General features: G+C 41.2%; 1 protein-coding gene across 1 annotated transcript in view; it reads right to left on the bottom strand.

Moving 5' to 3' along the window:
- Positions 1 to 687: 687 nt before the first annotated feature.
- The window catches only part of LOC111868526 (carboxypeptidase E), a 34,920-nt gene continuing 15,871 nt past the window's right edge, over positions 688 to 19,736 (bottom strand). Inside the window, exons 3-10 of the mRNA XM_023859237.2 lie at positions 19,509 to 19,705; positions 16,207 to 16,362; positions 14,174 to 14,337; positions 11,708 to 11,844; positions 9,076 to 9,215; positions 8,713 to 8,839; positions 8,145 to 8,305; positions 688 to 2,778 (exon numbers count right to left, since the gene is read on the bottom strand). Of these exons, the coding sequence (XP_023715005.1) occupies positions 2,638 to 2,778; positions 8,145 to 8,305; positions 8,713 to 8,839; positions 9,076 to 9,215; positions 11,708 to 11,844; positions 14,174 to 14,337; positions 16,207 to 16,362; positions 19,509 to 19,705 (1,223 nt within the window). The 3' untranslated portion in view covers positions 688 to 2,637. The remainder of the gene's footprint in view (positions 2,779 to 8,144; positions 8,306 to 8,712; positions 8,840 to 9,075; positions 9,216 to 11,707; positions 11,845 to 14,173; positions 14,338 to 16,206; positions 16,363 to 19,508; positions 19,706 to 19,736) is intronic.

Here is a 19,736-nt window from a genome sequence, read left to right as displayed (position 1 = left end):
TATATACTAAATAATAAAAATTTCAAGTAAGGTTTATTATCACTAATAATAATTGTGGTGACATTAAAATCCAGCCAGGATAGAATGGTCCCTCAGGCATCGCGTAGCGCAATGCAGCATTAACCAGTAATCATGTCAGTACTTTCTGCTTTGAAACAGCATTGGCAAACAGTCGCATGTTGTCCCAGCACAGTGCCAATTGTGTATTCTTTTTGCAAGCACTGTTCCATTAGACATAGTGATATGTACTCTTGAGTGACATAAACTTGCAACTGTACTCTCCAGTACATGGAACTGAAATAATCTGAAAACTGCTACATTCTTTCCTTAGTTGAGGCTTGCTCTGTCACATGCATGTGGGGTCAGAGTTCAATGAATCTTGGCTACTGTGTGGTACTAGGGCAGCTTAATATGTTACAGGTAATATGAAACAATTTTTCCATCTCTTTAGAGGTATTCCTAAGAATTTAATTGCTGTGGACCAATATTTTTCAGTCATCGGTAATCATCATGACTAGATGCTATCAGATTTCATTTTTTTAGAACATTTTCTCTACAGTTTTTTAAATAATGTCATAGTGTTTGTTACTGGTAAAACTTGTAACTCCATCAGTATTTCTCTATATACTTGTTTTTTTGAAGAGCACATGACCTGCTGTATTCATGAATTACATTTCTGTTCTTATCTTCTTGTGTAGTCAAATTGTTGCTGGTGTAGCAAGAGTTTAATTTTAATTCTTATATTTCTTGAGGCTTAAGGATGGTTTTAAACTTTAGTTTATGATGCCTGGATGACTGCTTCAATTGTTAATTCTAAAAGTAATTCATTCTAATCTTTATTTTTTTCTTATGCTAATGATCATCAATATGACCAGTGGCCTGAAGGTAACTACAGTCTTGAGTGGAAGCCTGTCAGGGGCAACTTGTTTTTCCTTAAGGCAAAAACTGTTAACTCTGGAATCTGAAGGTAAAATTATCGTTATTGTGACTCATTTCATTCCAAGCTCTGATGATACATTTGTCTCCTTCCTATTTCATCTTGCAGTCTTTATACAGCACTCATTTGGTCACATCGTTGATATGACTTAAACACAGCCAACCTGCACTGTGAGTTTCATGGAGGATAAGATCACTTCTAAGGCTATACACACTTAGAATTTCCACTTTCTACTGGTTTGGCAAAAAGAAACATGCTCAGAATGTAAAATATTGTTCATGGGAATAAATTACCTTTCACATTATGTTTGCAGTCATGTGAGATACTTTGAAAAATATGGCAACTGATGTAAGTAATTTAAAGTGAATTAATAATGTTTGATCAAGTGGCTAATGTTTATAGGATACTGTTTAAACAAAGAGTCTGTAAGAAAGAATACATTTGAACTGAACATTTGTTTCTAATGAGCTCAGTCATATTCTGTACTTGTTAACACTATTATTTCTACTTAGTAGACTTTGAGCATAGGATAGAATTTGTTGTATTTTTCCATGAAAGTAATAGTTGGACATATGGTTTCCATTAATATACATAACAGGAAAAGACCTTAAAAAAAAGGAAAAGAGGCTTTTGCATATATAATTCAGTCTGTTGGAATCAAGTATGGCACAATATAGATAAGGAACTAAGACATCTCATCCACAGGAGGATTAACTCTGTAGTGCTGATAATTTTTCAGCAGAGTAAGGAGTCCCATTTGTTCACAGTGCTAATTCCCAAAGCCCACCATTGGGCATTATGCTGAGCCAGTTTCATCTTCTTCCCATCCTAACAACCTGTATACCTAAGGCCTGTCTTAATTTTATGAGAACTTCATCTGACATAAATTTGGTTCCTGCATAATATGTTTCTTTTCTGAAATAAATTTTACTAAGAAGAATGCAATTTCAGCACCACCCAAGGCTTTATGAAAGATGGGGCATCAATAAACATGACAGCAGAAAGCTTGGTTCTGGAAATAGAACAGTATTTTGAAGCATAACTGGACTTTCTAGTGAGATAAAAACATATTGGAGGGGGAGAAGAGAAAATTGGCATCAGTAATGTGTTACACTGTTGGAAAGCTCTAGCTTTTGCATTGTAAATCTGTTTTTTTTATTTTGGGCTAGAAATTATTCTTATAAAAAGTTGCATATCTATCATAGGTCTGCCACCGTACAAAATTTCAGAACCTTACATTCATTGGTGCTAGATATTTCCCACTCACATGTCTGTATTGCTGCATTTTTAATATTTGTTGTTACTGACCTAAAATCTCGGGTAAAAGTTCTTCAATAAAAAAGATTTTGCCATACCAAAATTAATAAATAATTTCTAAGAGGCTGGCTGTGTGGGATTATTAATTGCATTAAATCACTTGGTCTGTTACTTTTCCATAATTTTATATGTATGACTTTCATCAGTGCTTGCTGTTTTATAGCTCCAAAAATAAACTATATCAATGGTTTTCCTTAAATACTAGTATATCATATGCAAATGGTATTTGGTTACCAAATAAGACAGAATTATGTAGTTTGTGAGAACAAACGGAAATAAGTGTGAAATTTAATTCTAAGAAGCTACTATGGAGTTGGTAAATAACGTTTGATGTCTTGCAGTGTAGGTGGAGGAGAAGGGTTGTTCCCAGTCAGGTACTTTGCCTAGTTGGTTGAGATGGATTCCTTGTACTTATTAAACAGCCATTTCTTCTGTAGTTTGTTCACAATGTTGTTCCTCATCGTTTCATCATATGTTTCTTCATATTCTGAGTCACTTTTGCTGTCACTGTTTGCTGACTGCATCTGAGGGAGAGATTTGATCTTTGCTAATTGAAATTGCCTAAGCTCATTTACTACATAAAAATTGTAATTATTTATCATTGAATGTAGAATTTAAAATTGAGCTACCTGTAAAATATTTAAAAGAATCAAATATTTATTTATTTATTTGATAATGAAATTATGTTAGGGAGGTAGGTTGTAAGGAAGTGAATTAGTTTGAACTAGCTTAGAATAGGATTTTGTGGTGATTGAAGACAACAATATCAAATTTTATAATTTCTCATAAAAGATTGGTTCCTTTTTTAGAAATATCACCGACCTGCCTTGGGTATGTGGTTAAATTTGTCATTGTCATACCACTACCAGCATAATATCTGCATTACATCAAATGTCAGAATATAGCTCTTGACACTTCTTTTGTGTTCAGAAGGTCTGAAGTCCAACTCTTACCATAGTTTGATTATTTTGAGGTGTTTTGTGATATTCCTCAGTTCTTTCAGGCATAATTAACCTTGCTGATGATGACTTCCATATATAGGTAAACTGTGTAATCCATCAATCTTAATGGTTATCTCATTCAGTACTATATAGCAACTCAGTTGGAGATAGGGAGTAGATCTATCGATTGGGCCCATTTGAGTAGGTTTTACCTTAAGATGGAGACAGAATCCAGTCTCCGAAACGTTGTGTTTTGAAAAATAAACAGGACGGTTTTTAGATAAAGACTAGTCGATGGATAATGTCCACAAACATACTATTTGTACCAATGTACCATTGTCACAAATTTTTAGATAATATTCACATTGCTTCGTTTGGCCAATAGTAAATGAATATGTCTTGAAACCTGGAGTTCGTTGGGAGGATTTGGAGCCAGAAATCTGAGCAGAAAAGAATTAACCGTCATCATAAGCTAGGTGCAGAGGGATCTTCTGGGTGAAAGTAGGTCCCTGAGTCTGATGGCTTGCAGATAAGAGTGTGTGCAACTTAGAATGACGTGATTTTATTCAGATTTGCCCAGTAGGAGTACTTATATTCAGTCTGAGGTTGAGGAACTCTGTTGGAATCAGCAAATTCTAAATAAGGGATTTGTATTAGCGGCAGACGCCGCTTCTTGGAGGGATAGTGCATCGCGGGTGCAGGTCATATCGAGGTTTTTTGTTTTCAGCTTTATAAGTCAACTGATTTGTACCGCCACTCTAGCAAATTCATATAGGTGCACCGCAAGTAAACTGATGGATTCTGTTATCAGGCAGTTTTATCCACTTCACATCTACACTAGTTTCTTGCAGAAGAGTCGTTTTAACATTTTCCTCCCATCGGTGTCGCGGTTTCTCAAGCAGGCTCTTTCCCATCAGTTTATCTAACCACGATTCTGTCAGTTCTCATCTGCTTGAGCTGCATGTCTCTTCTGTCTTAACTTCCTTGGTTTAGTTCCTTTAACAATATTTATTATGACTGAGCCGGGTAGGGTAGCGGTAACGTCCTGGATATTCGGTAGTGCTCAGTTCGAATCTTAGCAGGGCCGTCGGGTGTCTTTACTGCGATTTCTCGTGATTTTCCTCAGTTTCCGAAGAAATGGAACTATAATAAGTCGATTAGCCCACAACTACTTCCTTTCAAATCATTTCCGATTTAACATCCCTCAAGTCATCCTACCATTTTAGTGCATAGAGTATAGCTTGTGACAGCGCCTTAAATAACCCCGAAAAAGCTATTACTCATCACCAGTTTCTGGAATCCAATAGCAAAAACCAGAGCGCTAAATCATAAGAAAGAATACTAAAACTGTTGCTCTTTCAGAGTTACATGAAAAGTGCTTTTATTTTTTACATGTGGACATCACTTGCCGATGTATAGTTTGGTTCCATGTTGGAAAGTGTGCAACAAATTGGGGAGATATAGAAGGAAAATCATTGTGTAGGGGTTTCGTTTTGTGATGGTTCCGCTCTGATATCATATAAATGCACGAATATATGAGACACCTCTGAAGTTTGCATCGCAAAATGTTGCAGCTGCAGAGTCCAGATAGTTGAGTCGGTCTAGTGACGGGCCGCGCACTGGCCGGAAAAGGAGTAGGGAGTTCGGTATACCCTGCAGGGGCAAGGGATTATTCTGCCCTCCACAGCGCTCGCCCGGCCTACTATCTGAGGGATATCGGGGGACTGTTTGCCTGAGTGTAAAATGGTCGGGGCTTGAAGCTGACCACTGGCCTGTATCTAGAGCGTCGATTAAGAATGTGTGGAACTACCTCCACTCCCCCGTACGTCTTTATGGCGTGCTGGCTAGTAAATTAAGCAAAGAGAGAACTAAACCTTTAACTTTACAGTGAATCGTTCAGAAATCATACTGAGGTCACGGAAAGAAGTCCCCTGGATTGACCCCCTCCCCTGCCCTTGTAGTTGTTGCGCTTTCCGTTCCGGTCATTTTCACGCCACTTTGGTTGTGATAACATATTAATCTTTAGTAACAACAAACATTTCGTGCTGTTAACACAGGCCAGAGCGGGTGTGTGTGGGGGGTGGTGCGAGAGTAAGCAGAAAGAATATCCGTTGTCCATGTCAATGGCTTCAGTATATTTCATAGGCTTTGTGTTTGTCAAAGAGAAATTGAAGACTATAAGAATTTGTGTATTTTATATTGCACATTATTCTTTGCACTGTAAAACCAAATATAAGAAGACTTATTAGTTTCTTTATGTCCAGGCACCCATCCTTCCTTCTGCATGTATCAGCAGGCAAACTACTTGACAGAGTCTGATTAAACTTAGTGTGGTGGATATGCAGTAAAATTTGTCAAGTCATTTCGATTTCAGTTTGTTTTGCTTTATCTTCAATGTCACTTCACTGGTATCATCATAAAAATTTTGTCAGATTTTTGTATGTACACGTAGTTAGTACTCGACAATTATTTGGATATTAAATTTTTCTGTACGAATTCCGCACACTTTAATTTTATTTTATTCCATTTAAGGGTAACTTTACGGAGGGACCTAAGCAAACCTGTAAGGGTATACAATTCGTATTTCGGTATATGTTCATGTAACTTAAGGATTGCTGCATGCAAGTTTCATTCATTTTAGGTCCCGTATATCCTTGCTGTACAGTGTCGTTAAATAAATTTAGAAATGGCCGATATTACTTAAAGGGGCAAGAAACTTTTTTGCTTTTGTATTTTATTAAGGCGAGAGGTAATGTCTTTAATAAGACACAGGTATTCATAAAACATATGTTTATATATTGTAGCCATTTTGCGTCGAATTCAGTGATTTATATATATACACAGTAAGGTAAAGTTGTCCCTGTACTTAACTAATTAAACATTACGCCATGAAGACGTATTGTGGAGTGGATGTATAGAACCCCATTTTCTTGACCTCGGCAATAGTTGGAGGCGAGTTGTTAGCTTCACGCCACGGCCGCTTTACCCCCGGGGAAATAGCTGCCGGTACCCTTTAAATAGGAGGCTGGGTGGGCCCCAGAGCCGGTCTGGACACGATGGAGAAGTGAAAATTCTTGACCCTACCGGGACTCGAACTCCGACCCCTCGATTGTTCAGCCCATAGATAGTCGCTATTCCGGCGCTGATAGTCTGTAATGTAGCAATACGACTTATTGTTTTCTACCGAAAGCGTTGTATAACCTGCCATCACTTGGCCAGATAGCGCTTGTTCGATTTATGCCGCGTTTCATGTACAGGAGACAGAAGTCATGCATAAGGGAAATGTATTTTGAATTCTACCTCAAGAGCGGGTTTAGTTTTCCCTTTCGTATTTTATTTATAGTTTTTTAACAACATTGTCAGTAATCATACATTCGTGGAATGACTGGCTGATAGTGAATAATGAACTGCAAGGGATATGGAAGGAAGCGGTTGCGGCCTAATTCAAGACATTTTCCCTACATTCTCCTAGAGAGACTGGAGAAAATTACAAAAAGAAAAAGAAGTAGGATAGTCGGCGTCCCGCCCGAGCTTCGAACCGGCCGCTTCCCGAATACAAGTCAGAAGCGTTTCGCATAGTGGGGGGTGGATTCCAGCTGGGTCCACTCGGCACGTCGGCCACTGATTGGCCTATTGTACCTGACCCGGGTGATTATGATGATGGAGAATTTGGTGGAATGAAGATTGGCAGGGAAAACCGAAGTACTCGGAGAAAACCCGCCCCAGCGCCACCTTGTCCGCCACAAATCCCACTTAACCAGACCCGGGATTGAACCCGGGCCGCCGCGATGGGAAGCCAGCGACTAACCGCTTGAGCTAAGGCGTGGCAATGCCAGAAGCGTTACTGTTTCAACAGATTTGTTCGGTGCGTGTCCTCCTTGTGATCTGGCAGGCTTCGATTCGATTGATGCTCTCAACGCGTATATTTTATTATGACTCAAAATGAACTGAAATCTGGAGTCGAGGACTATGAAAATTCAACAGGCAAACACATTGAAGTATTCAGAATATTTGCTTTCCCACACGCCTGTCTGGTTGGCTATTATTTTGTGCTGACAGTAAAAATTTGCATTATGAGTTTCAAAACCGGCGTAATATAAAGGACTCAAAACGCATTACCATGAGAAGCAGGGCTATCCCCATGGCTATAAAAGACAGGTCCTCAATGGCTTGTGTGGGCTTGAAAGTGTTTCCTGGTTTTGCACTGTATAACTAAATAAGAATATAATGCCATGTAGTCCGGTGATGTCAACGTCTGACGTTTCGGAGTAACATCGTCTTAGTCTTCAGGGGCGAAGAATAGGCCAAGCATCAAGCAAAGCAAACCGCGAGTGGTAAGGCCAAGAGCGAACTTGCAAGCAAATGAGTTTGCTCTCATTGGTTGCTTCAGACAAACAAGACGAACCAATGGAGGACAAGAGAAGAGTAGCTACCATTAGCCCTGCAGACATGGGAACAAGAGGGAGAAGTCGTATATGTATGTGTTAAGCAGGAGCCGATGAGAGCGGCAGAGAAGATGCGTCCGTGGGCGTAGGCACGCAGCAGGGGATAAGCAGAGCAAGATAGAGCCAATGGGAAACAGGGAATGAGGACGGTTTCACGGTACTGCTGCCTGTTGTGTCAGCTCTGTATGCTGATGTGAATGGGAAAGTGTACGGAAGGAAACGGTTCTCCCCTGGAATTTGTCTCTGGAACTTAGGACGGCGAGAGGAACTAAGCTAGCTCATATTGACAAAGGATTTCGGCCATGTAATTCCTGTCTGTAAGCCGAAAATCCAATTCAGTACAGAAATGCAAGTGAGAACAAACGGAGGAGGAGGAGGAGTGTGTGACCAGTTTTAAGGTATTGCACCAAAATTTGCCTGGAGACCGAGAAAACCTTGTACAAAGGGCAGCCTGGCCTTCCGTTACAAATGGAAATCAGGCGCCTGAGTGACTGAGCTACTTACCAGCTGCAGTAGGGGCTGCAGATGGAAATCAACCCTCTGAGCCTCCATATGCGGGCGGTCATACACTCTGACCCTGTGGCTCAGTGGTTGGTAGCCATCCCGATAAGCCGTGACTATATACTGACCCGGCGTCAGCAACCGCCAGTAGTCCCCGTCATGCACTGCAAAACATTGACATCACAGCGTCTGTATAAGCTTTTCGCTTTCTTCCTCATGCAACTTCAGTAATAATAAAAAAACTCCGTGGCCTCTTGTTCGCAAGCGAACTATATCGACCGAGCGACCGCCGCTTGTCGGCGAAGTTAGTGCCAACTTTTGCGAATAGAGGGTTTCGCATGGTCAGCGCAACGGATCCCCACGGCCGTTATTGTCGGTTTTCAAGACCGGAAACTTCAATAGTCCTGAATTTAATTATTGGATAAATTTGATGATTTACATGTGATTATGTATCTGTTACTAGGTTTAAGACTAACCACCTAATTAATCAACTAATTGACTGATTAGCCAACCGACACATTAGCTGATTACTATTTCTCTTGTTTTCTTATGTTCAGGAGGCTGAACTCACCGGACGTGACGTCATGCAGAATGTCGTCGTTGCGTCCCGCTGTGACGTTCTTGACGTGTATTATTGTATTGGGGAGCGGCTGACCGGTCACTGCGTCCCTGACGTGACCCTTCACACCGATGTGAGCCTGTCGAGAACAGATCCAAGTAAGCACACCCCAAACATCATCATTTATTTTTCCTGCTATTGACATATTGCTGAAGTGCAATAAACATAAGGATCTATGTCGTAATTATACTCATAAACGAGCAAAATTAACAACATAACTCTTCCTCGAAATCGATATGTTTTTCTTGTCTGACACTGGAAGATGCGTTTCGTTCTTTAGCGCACCGACAGTGGGATGCACGGCGTGATGCATACCTGCCACATGTACTGGATAAGTGCTTTCTTGTTGTTCTCCCATTCCTCTTGGAGAGCCGAGGCCAACGGATACTTGTCACAACCGAGCTCCAGCGTAATCTCGAAGTCGTTGGACGACAGATAGTTGAAGTCTTGCATCCCTGGAGAGAAAGTATAGTTATTGTAGTTAGTGAATAAGCACTTAGACACAAATATTTAGTGTCAGGCGATTTGCGATGTGATCGGAGAAGAAGCAGCTGTCAGTGCATGTCATTGGCAGAACTAAATTGAATCCAGTTCCTCATTGAGATGCCAGTTAGGGTGTTGTTTTCCCCTATTTGCTGTCAGTAGCTCAAATTAGACAGTATCTACCGAGCATTATCGTAGTTGTTTGGTTGTTTGTTGTTGCAGAAATGATATTCATTTCGCCTGTGGTCATCTGCCCCATGTTGTCCTTGATGGAAATATTTGTTGCAAAGTTAGGAAGGCACAAAACGCAGATGGTTAGGAGCAGCTTTACAGATATCTTGTGCAGTACTACTCTTCTAACGAATTAGAAACCACTTACTGAGATTAAAACATGTGATATTTTTCTACACCTCTGTGACACTCGTTAATTCATGGCACTATGTGTATGTTGAGAATACGTTTCAGAAATCGAAGTTATTTTCGTTCTAAAATGACTGGCTCCCATAATTACCAGTTCCTGTGAATTAATATGGGCATGTACTGCTTATGTTATCTGATTATTGTGATTGTTTTGCCTTCATTTCCTGGATTTATTAATGCAGTTTATGTGAATACAGGATCGATATTACGAGACTCGATTCCATGTCGTTTTTCTCTCTGGACACAATAACATCGGGAAGTACTGGGCGAGACTATAAGTGTTCATGCCCTGGTTTGAGGTAGTACCAGTTCTTCCAGTACTTAGCCCGACCATCTGTTCTTTCTTACAATTTTTGTTAAAAGGAAAGCTTATTTAGAAGAGTTTCTTTAAATCTGTATTTTTATTTTCCCAAGATTAGATGCTATTACTGGATTTCGATTACGTATACGAGTATATGCGAATTTAGTAGGCAGATAAATGGTTTTCGCTAATGGAAATAGCCTAGTGCTATTACTAAAGGAATCGATATTACTCTTTATAAGACTGTATAATACTCTATTAATCTATTTGCTATAATAGCTCTATAGTCCTTCCTTGGACCTTGGCCGCTTTTTCAGTTTCTTAATCGAATACACAGTCGGTAGTACTCCTTGAACGGGGGATCGGCCTGTCGCAAGGCCGCTACCTACACACAGAACAACACAAACAGAATAAACGCACACAGACATCCATGCCTTGTGTAGGTTTCGAACCCACGATCCCAGCTTTCGAGCGAGCGAAGACAGTTCATGCCTTAGGACGCGCGGCCGCTGTTATCGGCATATTAGACCTACCAGTAATAATTATCTCTGTTAGATTATGTGCCATGTTACGGCGTGGTGGCGGGGGCGTGGAGGTATCCCCACCGCTTCCACCACTGTTATGCCCTTACGCCCTTACGACAGGGGTGGATTGGTTATCTCACCGCTGTCTCCACTGTTATGCTGCCACCATATTGTATGTCAACAACTCTAATGAACTTATCATTGCTTACGTCACTGGTCCTGGCTTAACTCGCAATTCGCCGAAGCTCTGGGAGGTCCTGGAGTCGTCAGGGAAGAGGGTAACACTTAAGGAAATGCTAGGTTGAATTAAACTCACACACATTCCTATCCTATTCTATTTCCCTATGTCGCTATATACATACTATATACACACTTTGCCGACGATTGTCGGTTCGTATTACATTTGATGATGACCCTCCTGTAGCCATCATTGGTCCTCTCTCCTGTCCCCCTGCTGTCAGGTATTCTACGCCTCTGTATCTCTTAATGAACCTAGTCCATCTAGTTAGCACTATCTTTCTCTGGGGTGTACGCTTTAATATTATCACTATCACACTTATTGTTCACGGCTATATGTAGTTGGTTCACTTACTTGCTGAGGAAACAGACGCTCGCCATCACCAACCAACGCCCACTCATTGCCATCGCTTTCTCGGCGATAGCCTCCGGCTGAACTCTATGGCACTTAATAATATTAAAAAGTCAAAAGGTTTTTTGATTGATTACTCTAGGGTTTATGTACCCTCTTTTTGCTGATTCGTTGTGTTCCGGGGTCTTATTGGTCCGCCCATTCTGACGTGATTTTGGGTCGGTGTGGCCCACTCATTGGCTGTCTATCGAGAAGGGGTTGACTCTTTCGGGTCGCCCGCCCCCCACACAGCTTTTTCCTCGTGCCAAAGTGTTTATGACCTACTTCATATAGCTTCTTCCTCAGTGTCAGCGCTATTACGCTGTCGAGCTAACATTCTGATTACTCAGGTATTGCCTGTTACACTTCTTTGTAAACCCAAGCTTCCTGGTTCGTTTCATCATTGCTGTTTCTTAATCTTACAGTCTAGCTACTGTTATTCCAAATTTACCCCCAAAAACTATATCTACATGTACATGACCTTTGCGCCATTACATGCCACTTAACTTATTTCATTAGCTTAACTATTGGAGATCGTAGCTTTTACGAAGCTCGATGAATATTGATCCCCCAAAGGGCTCACAAACCTACCTCCCTGTACGCTGTACCAGGCCGCCCCATTGGTGATGCCACCCTGCTTGCCGAAGTTGTACCCATCGTCCCCACAACCGCTTCGCTTAGGGTTCGCCATGTTCTTGTGATGCGTGGCGTAAGTCATAGCCAGGTGCCTGCAACAAATGGGAACTGTTTGCGTGATGAAGCAGGTGAGGTGCAGTGCTCGCAGCAGCATAGAAACAGTCTCTATATTGAGATCAGAGAAAGCTAAGAATTCTCTTAAAGTCTGTGATATTGTACTTGCTCATTTCACTACAATTAGGCGTATGTTGGACACTATTATCTGAGGTGTACTAAGGATATACGACGTTTCTGGAGTTGAATTTGTTTTCTCTTCGGATGGAAGGTTGTACTTATAACTACTTCTGCTGTTTCCTCGGCATTAGTGACAACGGTTGGGACAGATCCTCTATGAGGAAGATCATAACATACTTTCTTATTTCAGCGAGGTTCAGAAAAAAACTCGTTCGCGGCTCTGCTAGCGAATGTGGTCGGTCGTAGGTGATCACGTGGTAGTGAGTGCGTGAAAGAGAGAGTTCTTTCTGGAGCAGGTTCATAGCTGATATGTCTATGGGAAGACCGCCATTAAATGGTGACCACTTTAACGATCTCTATTCTCTCAAATAATCTCTGAGCGGGTTTCTTTTGAACAACCCTCATATATTCTGCACAGACGTTCAATGCTAAAGATGTTCTTGAAGAAGGCATATAAATTTCGCATGTGAATTTTCATCCAGCTACACATAGAGTGACAATGCAGTACATGAAATACGTAAAATAATATTCTAATCTTGTTGCACCCAAAGCCCTGCTCCAACTTATATGACTGTTTAGAAATAATGACAGTGGTCACAGGAACTAGTGTCAGAGTCCAACATATCTTAATGCCGCCTATAGTCGTCAAAGTAAGAAAAATAGGTTCACTCCTAACAAGCTGGAGCAGGAAGCAGTATTGTGACATTCTGTTCATAAAATAATGTATAAGAAAACACTCTCAAAGAGAGGAATTGTATATTTAGTAGCAAAAACAATAATGCGTCATAAACTATACCGCGGATATAGGTATGTGGTCTGACAATAAAGTTCGCGAACACTTTGCGGTAACACCGCTGTATACCTCATTGCTGAATATCACTGTGGTCACCTTCAAAGTACTCCCATTGGAAAGCTATGCACCGATGCCAGCGCCTAGTCCACCCTTCAAAAGAATTTTGGAGTTGGTTTTGCGGAATGGCCTTTAGAGCTCCCGTTGTATTATTCCTGATGTCATCAATGTCATGAAAAATGACTTCCTTTCAGTATTTCCTTTATCTTCGGGAAGAGAAAAAGTCATTGGGGGGGGGGTAGATCCGGTGAATATGGATGTTATTCCAGCACAGTTATTTGTATACTAGCTAAAAACTCCCTCACAGACAAACGTTCTCGCGACTGCACACCAAAACGCACTCAGACAATAATAGACGCCACTAAGAAAGACTCTGTTATAGATCAACAACAACACAGTTGTGACTCACTGATATGCCATCGTCATCAGACAATACTGAGGTTTCTGTCCACTGTTGCCACGGCAAGCACACGGTGGCGGGTTTGCGAATTATTGTTAGATTTCTTAAGTATTCGATTACTGACAAAGTTTCCCCTCTTATATACATATGTTGTATGCAAGAAGAATACATGCTTATACGAAGGTGGTATGCGAAGTGAAACAAATGTTGTCATTGGTGTTATTCTAGCAATCTGTTTAATGACACTGTGTGAAATGTGTACAGTGTGGTGTAGAGAATGTGTTATAGACGTAAGAATAATGGCAAGTGATTTCAGAGTTAGAAGTGTACTTTTGTGTGATGGGCAATAGATTACTTTCCTGCCGTCTAACCTTCCAGGCTTACATGTGTGAGCAGGTAATGTAAAGCATCAGGGAACTATTTTCTTTCCATCTATTAAATTGCTTACAGAATCACATTATGTAGTGGAAAGCACGAGTTACAGATGAAATTGTTGTAATTGTATTTTATAGTTTAGTGTAGAGCATATATAGTGATGTGTTCGTTTTATGTCTGAACGCTTAGAAGAGTGTCGAATGATATTTCCCTAGGACCAGATCGTAATCAGTGATTTTCCTATCTAATATTTGACCACCAGTATTGTTGGGTGGATACTGACGCTGATCATTCTGAGCCCTTATTTATTTGGATGATTATAAACTCATAAACTCGTGTGAAATTTGTACAGTGATTTGCACAGAATGTGTTGTGATTATATGGATCGAAAGTGAATTAGATTTTAAGAGTGCATATTTGGTATGCAGGAAGCTGGGTGTAGCTTTTGAATGTAGCCTCTGAATATTACACTTTTGAATAGGTTATTAGTCACAATGATACAAATATTTTTTTACATTAGTGTAAATACATGTAAGAAGAGGGTGCAAATTGAAGTGCATACCTGAAGGTCTGGTCGTCAGGACTCTCGGTGTACTCCGTCATGGCTCCGGAGCGGCTTGCATCATATGGATAGTTGGCCACTAGGTCACCGCCATGGAGATTTGCGGACAGGACAAAAGGCACTTGCATTATCAACCTCATCACTGCTTTTGTCTCGGGCTGAATCTGTAACACGTCATTCTGAAATTAGCCCGCCCATTCAGTCTCGTGGCTAGCGGCCTGACGAATCGGAGAAGTCCGATTTAATTACTTATTTATTTATGGATGTAGTTAAAAGTCGGATGTGTATTAATTTTAACAGGACATTTTCTCGACGATCGGACATTTAAACACTCCTAAATTTGAAGCAAGTAACTTCAGATTGTGGTATAAAACACAAGTTATGAAATCGCGGTGTAAATCTCCCCTGAATACAAATTAATATTAGGACTTGTGCAATTTAAGAAGCATTTGTGTCGCCCCAAACTCACTTGTATTTGTTTGTGAAATAGTGAACTAAAATTTCCCTACTAGACTCGGCCACACGAATTTGTTCTCGTACTCACTAGAAAGGTGACATGATAGAGATCATTTGTAGCAATCGTTTATACTGGCCCGCTTTATTGAGGCGTTGGAGAAGTTGCCTATAATGCACGGCGTTATATAGGTGCTCTACGATCATTTTAAAGCGACATAGAGAAAATATGTGTAAGAATATATTATAACTAATCATTCATTTAATACAGACGAGTCATAGTATAAACAAACATCTGTCTGAGACATGTACTGTCAGTGGGTTCAGGGAAGTTTTAAGCGTGCATATGTATATATGTGATCAGAGTCAAACGGTCATTTTAATGTGTAAAAAAGTAAAGCTGTCCCTGTAACAGTCCGTAAAGGCCCATAGAGTTATGAGAGGTCCAGACTCCCACATTTTCTCTAGATAATCGGCTCACAGATGGCCGCAAGATTGTCAGCCTTACGCTCCGGCCTCCCTTTATCACCCAGGAAGATTCCTGGTATTCATTTCTGTTAGAGGCTGAGTCGACCACAGGGCCATATTGCGGCTGGAAAGACTAAGTAAATTGAAAAAATCCATCTCATCGGGACCCGAACCCGCGACCTTCCGGCTAGTAGCATAGTGTCTCAACCAACTACGCTACCGCGCACCCCTTTTATTTGTATTTGTATTGTATTGTATTTGTTAAAAGACTGAGGAAAACCACGTAAAGTAGATTATCCCGTAATGTTGTCGATATTTGAACCTTGTTCCTTCCTAGCACAAGTGTAAAATGTTAGTATTGTAAAAAAATGATAACTCTATAACAAAGAAACTCAAGAATTTTTTATATTGTAATTTTCATAATTTTTATAATAGGGACGCGTTGCACCACAATATGGATCCATATTGAAATTTCAATTAACTTTATCGTATTTGTTATATACACTGCCTGATGATGGTCCAGTGAGGACCGAAACATGAAACGGTAAACAATAAAATTCGACCTATGAGATATTGATTTTAATTGTGATATCTTTATCCGTGGTAGCGTAGCTGGTTGAGGCATTATGCTACAAGCCGGAAGGTCGCGGGATCGAATCTCGATGAGGTGGATTTTTTTCAATTAATCTATTCCTTCCAGCCGCTCGACTCGGCCTCTAACAGAAATGAGTACCAGGAATATTCTTGGGGGTACAGGGCGGCTGCAACGTCAGGCTGACAACCTTACCGCCATCTATAAGCCGATTGTCTAGAGAATGTGGGAGCCTCGGCGTCTCACAACCCTATGGGCCTTCACGGCATGTTACAGGAATACCTTTGCTTTGTTTTACTTTATTTTTTCCTTATTACATTGATACTCTACCGAACCACATAGAAATTTCAGAACTGAGAGACAGTGTATGAAGGGACTGTTTCTTATCTCGTAACACGGTGAAATCACCTAACATACGTAATTTGAATAAATCACTAATTTGACAGGCCACCGAAATACAGGTATAAAGCAGCAACAGTAGTGTCCGTTGTGTGTATGTGAGGGTCGGGCGTGTACTTGCCGGCTCCTTGAGACGGTCCACTTGCTCCAGCAGGTGGTTGTTGTGGTTCACATGCGCCTCCTCGTTGCTAAACATGATGCGATCCAGGTCGGGGAAATTCCTGTTCAGATCCACGCTGTTGTTGTTGGCGCGCCCCACGAGGTAGTCATTGCGGTCCTGCGAACACGCCAAAAAAGTCGAGCGTCGATATTTTAACGTGGATGGCAACAGCGTTGCTAAGTAACGGCTCTTTAAAGAAACCTCAACAATAGAGATACTGCTTTCTATGAGGTCCGAGCCAAAACCGTTGCTGTGCAATGATTCGGTAAACACGTTTCAACAATATAGGCTATGTTTACTGCGGGGTCCGTTCCAAGGAGTTGTCTTAAAAACAAACGGCTCTACAGTTAAGTTTTGATGTATGCGACAGATCGCAATGAGGGTTTTATTGCTAGAAAAATTCAGCGTGGTCTCAACTCAATAGAGACCTGGTGTGAGAGCTGGAATATTAAAATTAATGAAGATGAGACTCAGGAGGTCTACTTCTCTCGTGGTCGTCGACCGCCTGAGTCCTCTCTCACTTTAAATGGACGAAATATTCCATTTGTAAATAGTGCAAAATATCTAGGTGTAATATTCGATAAGAGCGTTACATGGAGGTTGCACATAGAAATGATCGAAGCCAAGGCCTTCAGAACATTCATTAGAGTATATTCCCTATTCAAAAGTGAGCGATTGAGCGCTAATATTAAACTGACCTTCCACAAAGCTCTTATTAGATCCGTAATGACTTATGCTAGTCCCGCCTGGGAGTTTGCGGCAGACACTCATCTAGTGAAACTGCCGCGCCTGCAAAACAAGGGTCTCCGCACCATTGGCAATTTTCCAAGGCGCACACGGCTCCGCGATTTGCACAGGGCATTCAAAATCCCGTACGTATAAGACTGTATAACAAAAATATGCAGGCAACAAGCAGAAGCCATACAAAATCATGAAAATGAGAATGTTCGCAACATCGGACAAGGCGAAGCCAGACACAGAAAGTATAAGGAGCTTAAACTTGGCGGCGGTCAGGCATACGACCGTTCAAGTGACTAGACTTCCGTGGTAGCGAATACTACTAGAAATAGGGCACAGTCTTCTGTACTGAGCCTAGACTGATAGAGGCCTTGTATATATTATACATACTAGATATTAAGACTCAATTGTAAATAAGTGTACGTAGTGACAATGGACTAATACTATCGACTGACTGACAAATGACAGACCCGACCTCTCGTCAGAGAGGGCGCCCCACAGGGACAGGACAGTAATTTTCATTTAAAAAGTAACATCTGGTCATGAGCTCCAGCCGGGGCTCGACACCAAGACAGACAGACTGACTGACTCTCAGTCTCAATGTGACTTTGACTTAAGTTCTGAGTTCTCGGTGGGAGATAGCCGCGGGAAGTTCGTAGAAAGCAAGAAGGTCCTCATAGTGATTTGAAATGAAAGTTTCTGTGTTGAGATCCGTTGCTAGAAGACGTCTGGTGGAAACAATCCTAGTGCATGTGCACCGGCAAACTGTAAATTGTGTAAATCAGCGGTAGCTCTGTATTTAAGTGTGATTAAGAGAGATTGTAACCAAGGTGCTAATAAATCCAATCATCAGAACTAGGTAAATTGAAAAAAAAAATCCACTGACCTCATCGCGAGTCGAACCCGCGACCCCTTCCAGCTTGTAGCATAGTGCCTCTACCAAGTACGCTACCGCGTTTCTCTTCCAGTAGATTCAATGAATTAAAAATCGAGCTGCGATAATAGTCGCACTACGTTATGTCCTTTTGAAAATTAATGATTTCCATTTCTGTATCAGACTAATTTTGTTTTGTTTCCGTTCTCACAACGTTAATAATTTACGTAAGTCTACTGCGTGCAACATGGAGATATGTTGTGGGAAGCATGATGCCCACTAACTACTTACTGGGTGGACCTGGGGCAGAGGCTATTCCAGTAATCAAAACTCTCCCAGGTTAAACCGCTTACTTCAAGTATTGGGAAGTTTTGCAAAAGTTTGTCATTGTTTAGGGAGGGACGTATAGATATGAATAAAAATAATGAATATGTGGGTCTCTAGGTTATTAAGACCTGATTTGCCGGTTGCATATTCAAGTATTCAAAGGAGAGAGGAAATGCAGCAGCAGCAACAACAACATATACATTTAAATCGAGGTTAAAATGGCTTTTCAGATCTGTAGAGAAGCCCCGGGGGGGGTGACCAATATCTGTTAAAAAGAAATTATTCTAATATGGGTTCGTGAATTTGTTCCTGCACGTATCGTTGTTTCCGGTCTAGAAAACCGAGATTAATGGCCGTGGGGAACTGTTGCGCTGACCACGTGACACTCTCTACCCTCAAAAGTTGACACTAACTTCGCCAATAAGCGGCTGTCGTTCGATCGGTGTAGTTCGCTTGTGGACTACAGACCACGGAGTTTTTATGTATCTTTTTTGAGAACGATAGTCACATCTTGAGGAACTGGAAATAGCTTCCTCATAAAGAAACTCTCTAGAACTGAATAGAAGGCGCCCACCCTTGCGTACCTGAGTCTACCCCAGTTTTCAGTCCTGATCTTCGTTTTCGGTTATTATTGCTACATTAAAGTTGAACTCTTATTTTCTGTCGTTGCTGTGTTTCGGGTTCCATCATTTTAAAAGTGGGATCCATTAGCAGTTGCGGAGTGAAGAAGGAAGCAAGACGAGAAAATTTGAACTTTATCAAGAAGTTCTGAGAAGAAATAATCGCCAAATTTTATTCGATATGACATGGACCGCATAGAAAACATCTACAACAATTCTTCGTTGCCGCGGGAACGTCTTTATTTAGTTATTATTTAGCAAAGAAAGGGGAATATACAGACAGACCCATATGACGCGTCCAGTAATTCTTTTATTGTTGTATTTGTTGCATCGGAAACGTGTCAACCGAGCTGTTGCCGTACAACGATAGGAAGGATACATTTTACCGGGCCGTTGCCTAGCAATGATAGGGATACACATGCAGACACACAGACAAATGGAAGGGATTTATGAAGTATGCTGTTGAGATGGGTTCAGTTGCCATGATATACATACAAAATTTCATAATGATTGGTTCACGGATTCAAAAGTGGATAAGGGGGATACATAGAGACATAGACACAGATTGGATGGAGATCCCTAAAATTGTGGTTAGCATAGAAAGCACCACATTTCTGTGCGCTACGCTGTTTATGTGGGGAACAAGATTTGTTTACGGGCTGTGCAGTAGAACACTCAGTAGTTGAGCGGAGACCTGAACTCACCGTGTCGGTGGAGAGCTGCCAGCCATCAGGGTTCATTGATGGCATCAAGTGGATGCGAGTCAGTTTGATCAGCTTCTGGATGTCGTGGTCGCCCGCCAGGAAGTGCTCACACAGGTAGTTAGCCAGGTGCAGCAGCAACTCTCGACCCAGCACCTCGTTACCATGCATGTTGGCGATGTATTTGAATTCGGGGTGATCTGTAACACGCACATCTACTCTGAAAAGCTT

This window comes from Cryptotermes secundus, unplaced genomic scaffold, assembly GCF_002891405.2.
Source record: "Cryptotermes secundus unplaced genomic scaffold, Csec_1.0 scaffold280, whole genome shotgun sequence".
NCBI classification, from domain to species: domain Eukaryota; kingdom Metazoa; phylum Arthropoda; class Insecta; order Blattodea; family Kalotermitidae; genus Cryptotermes; species Cryptotermes secundus.
Note: the sequence above shows the minus strand (reverse complement) of the source record. Positions and strands in the feature narration are given on the sequence as shown.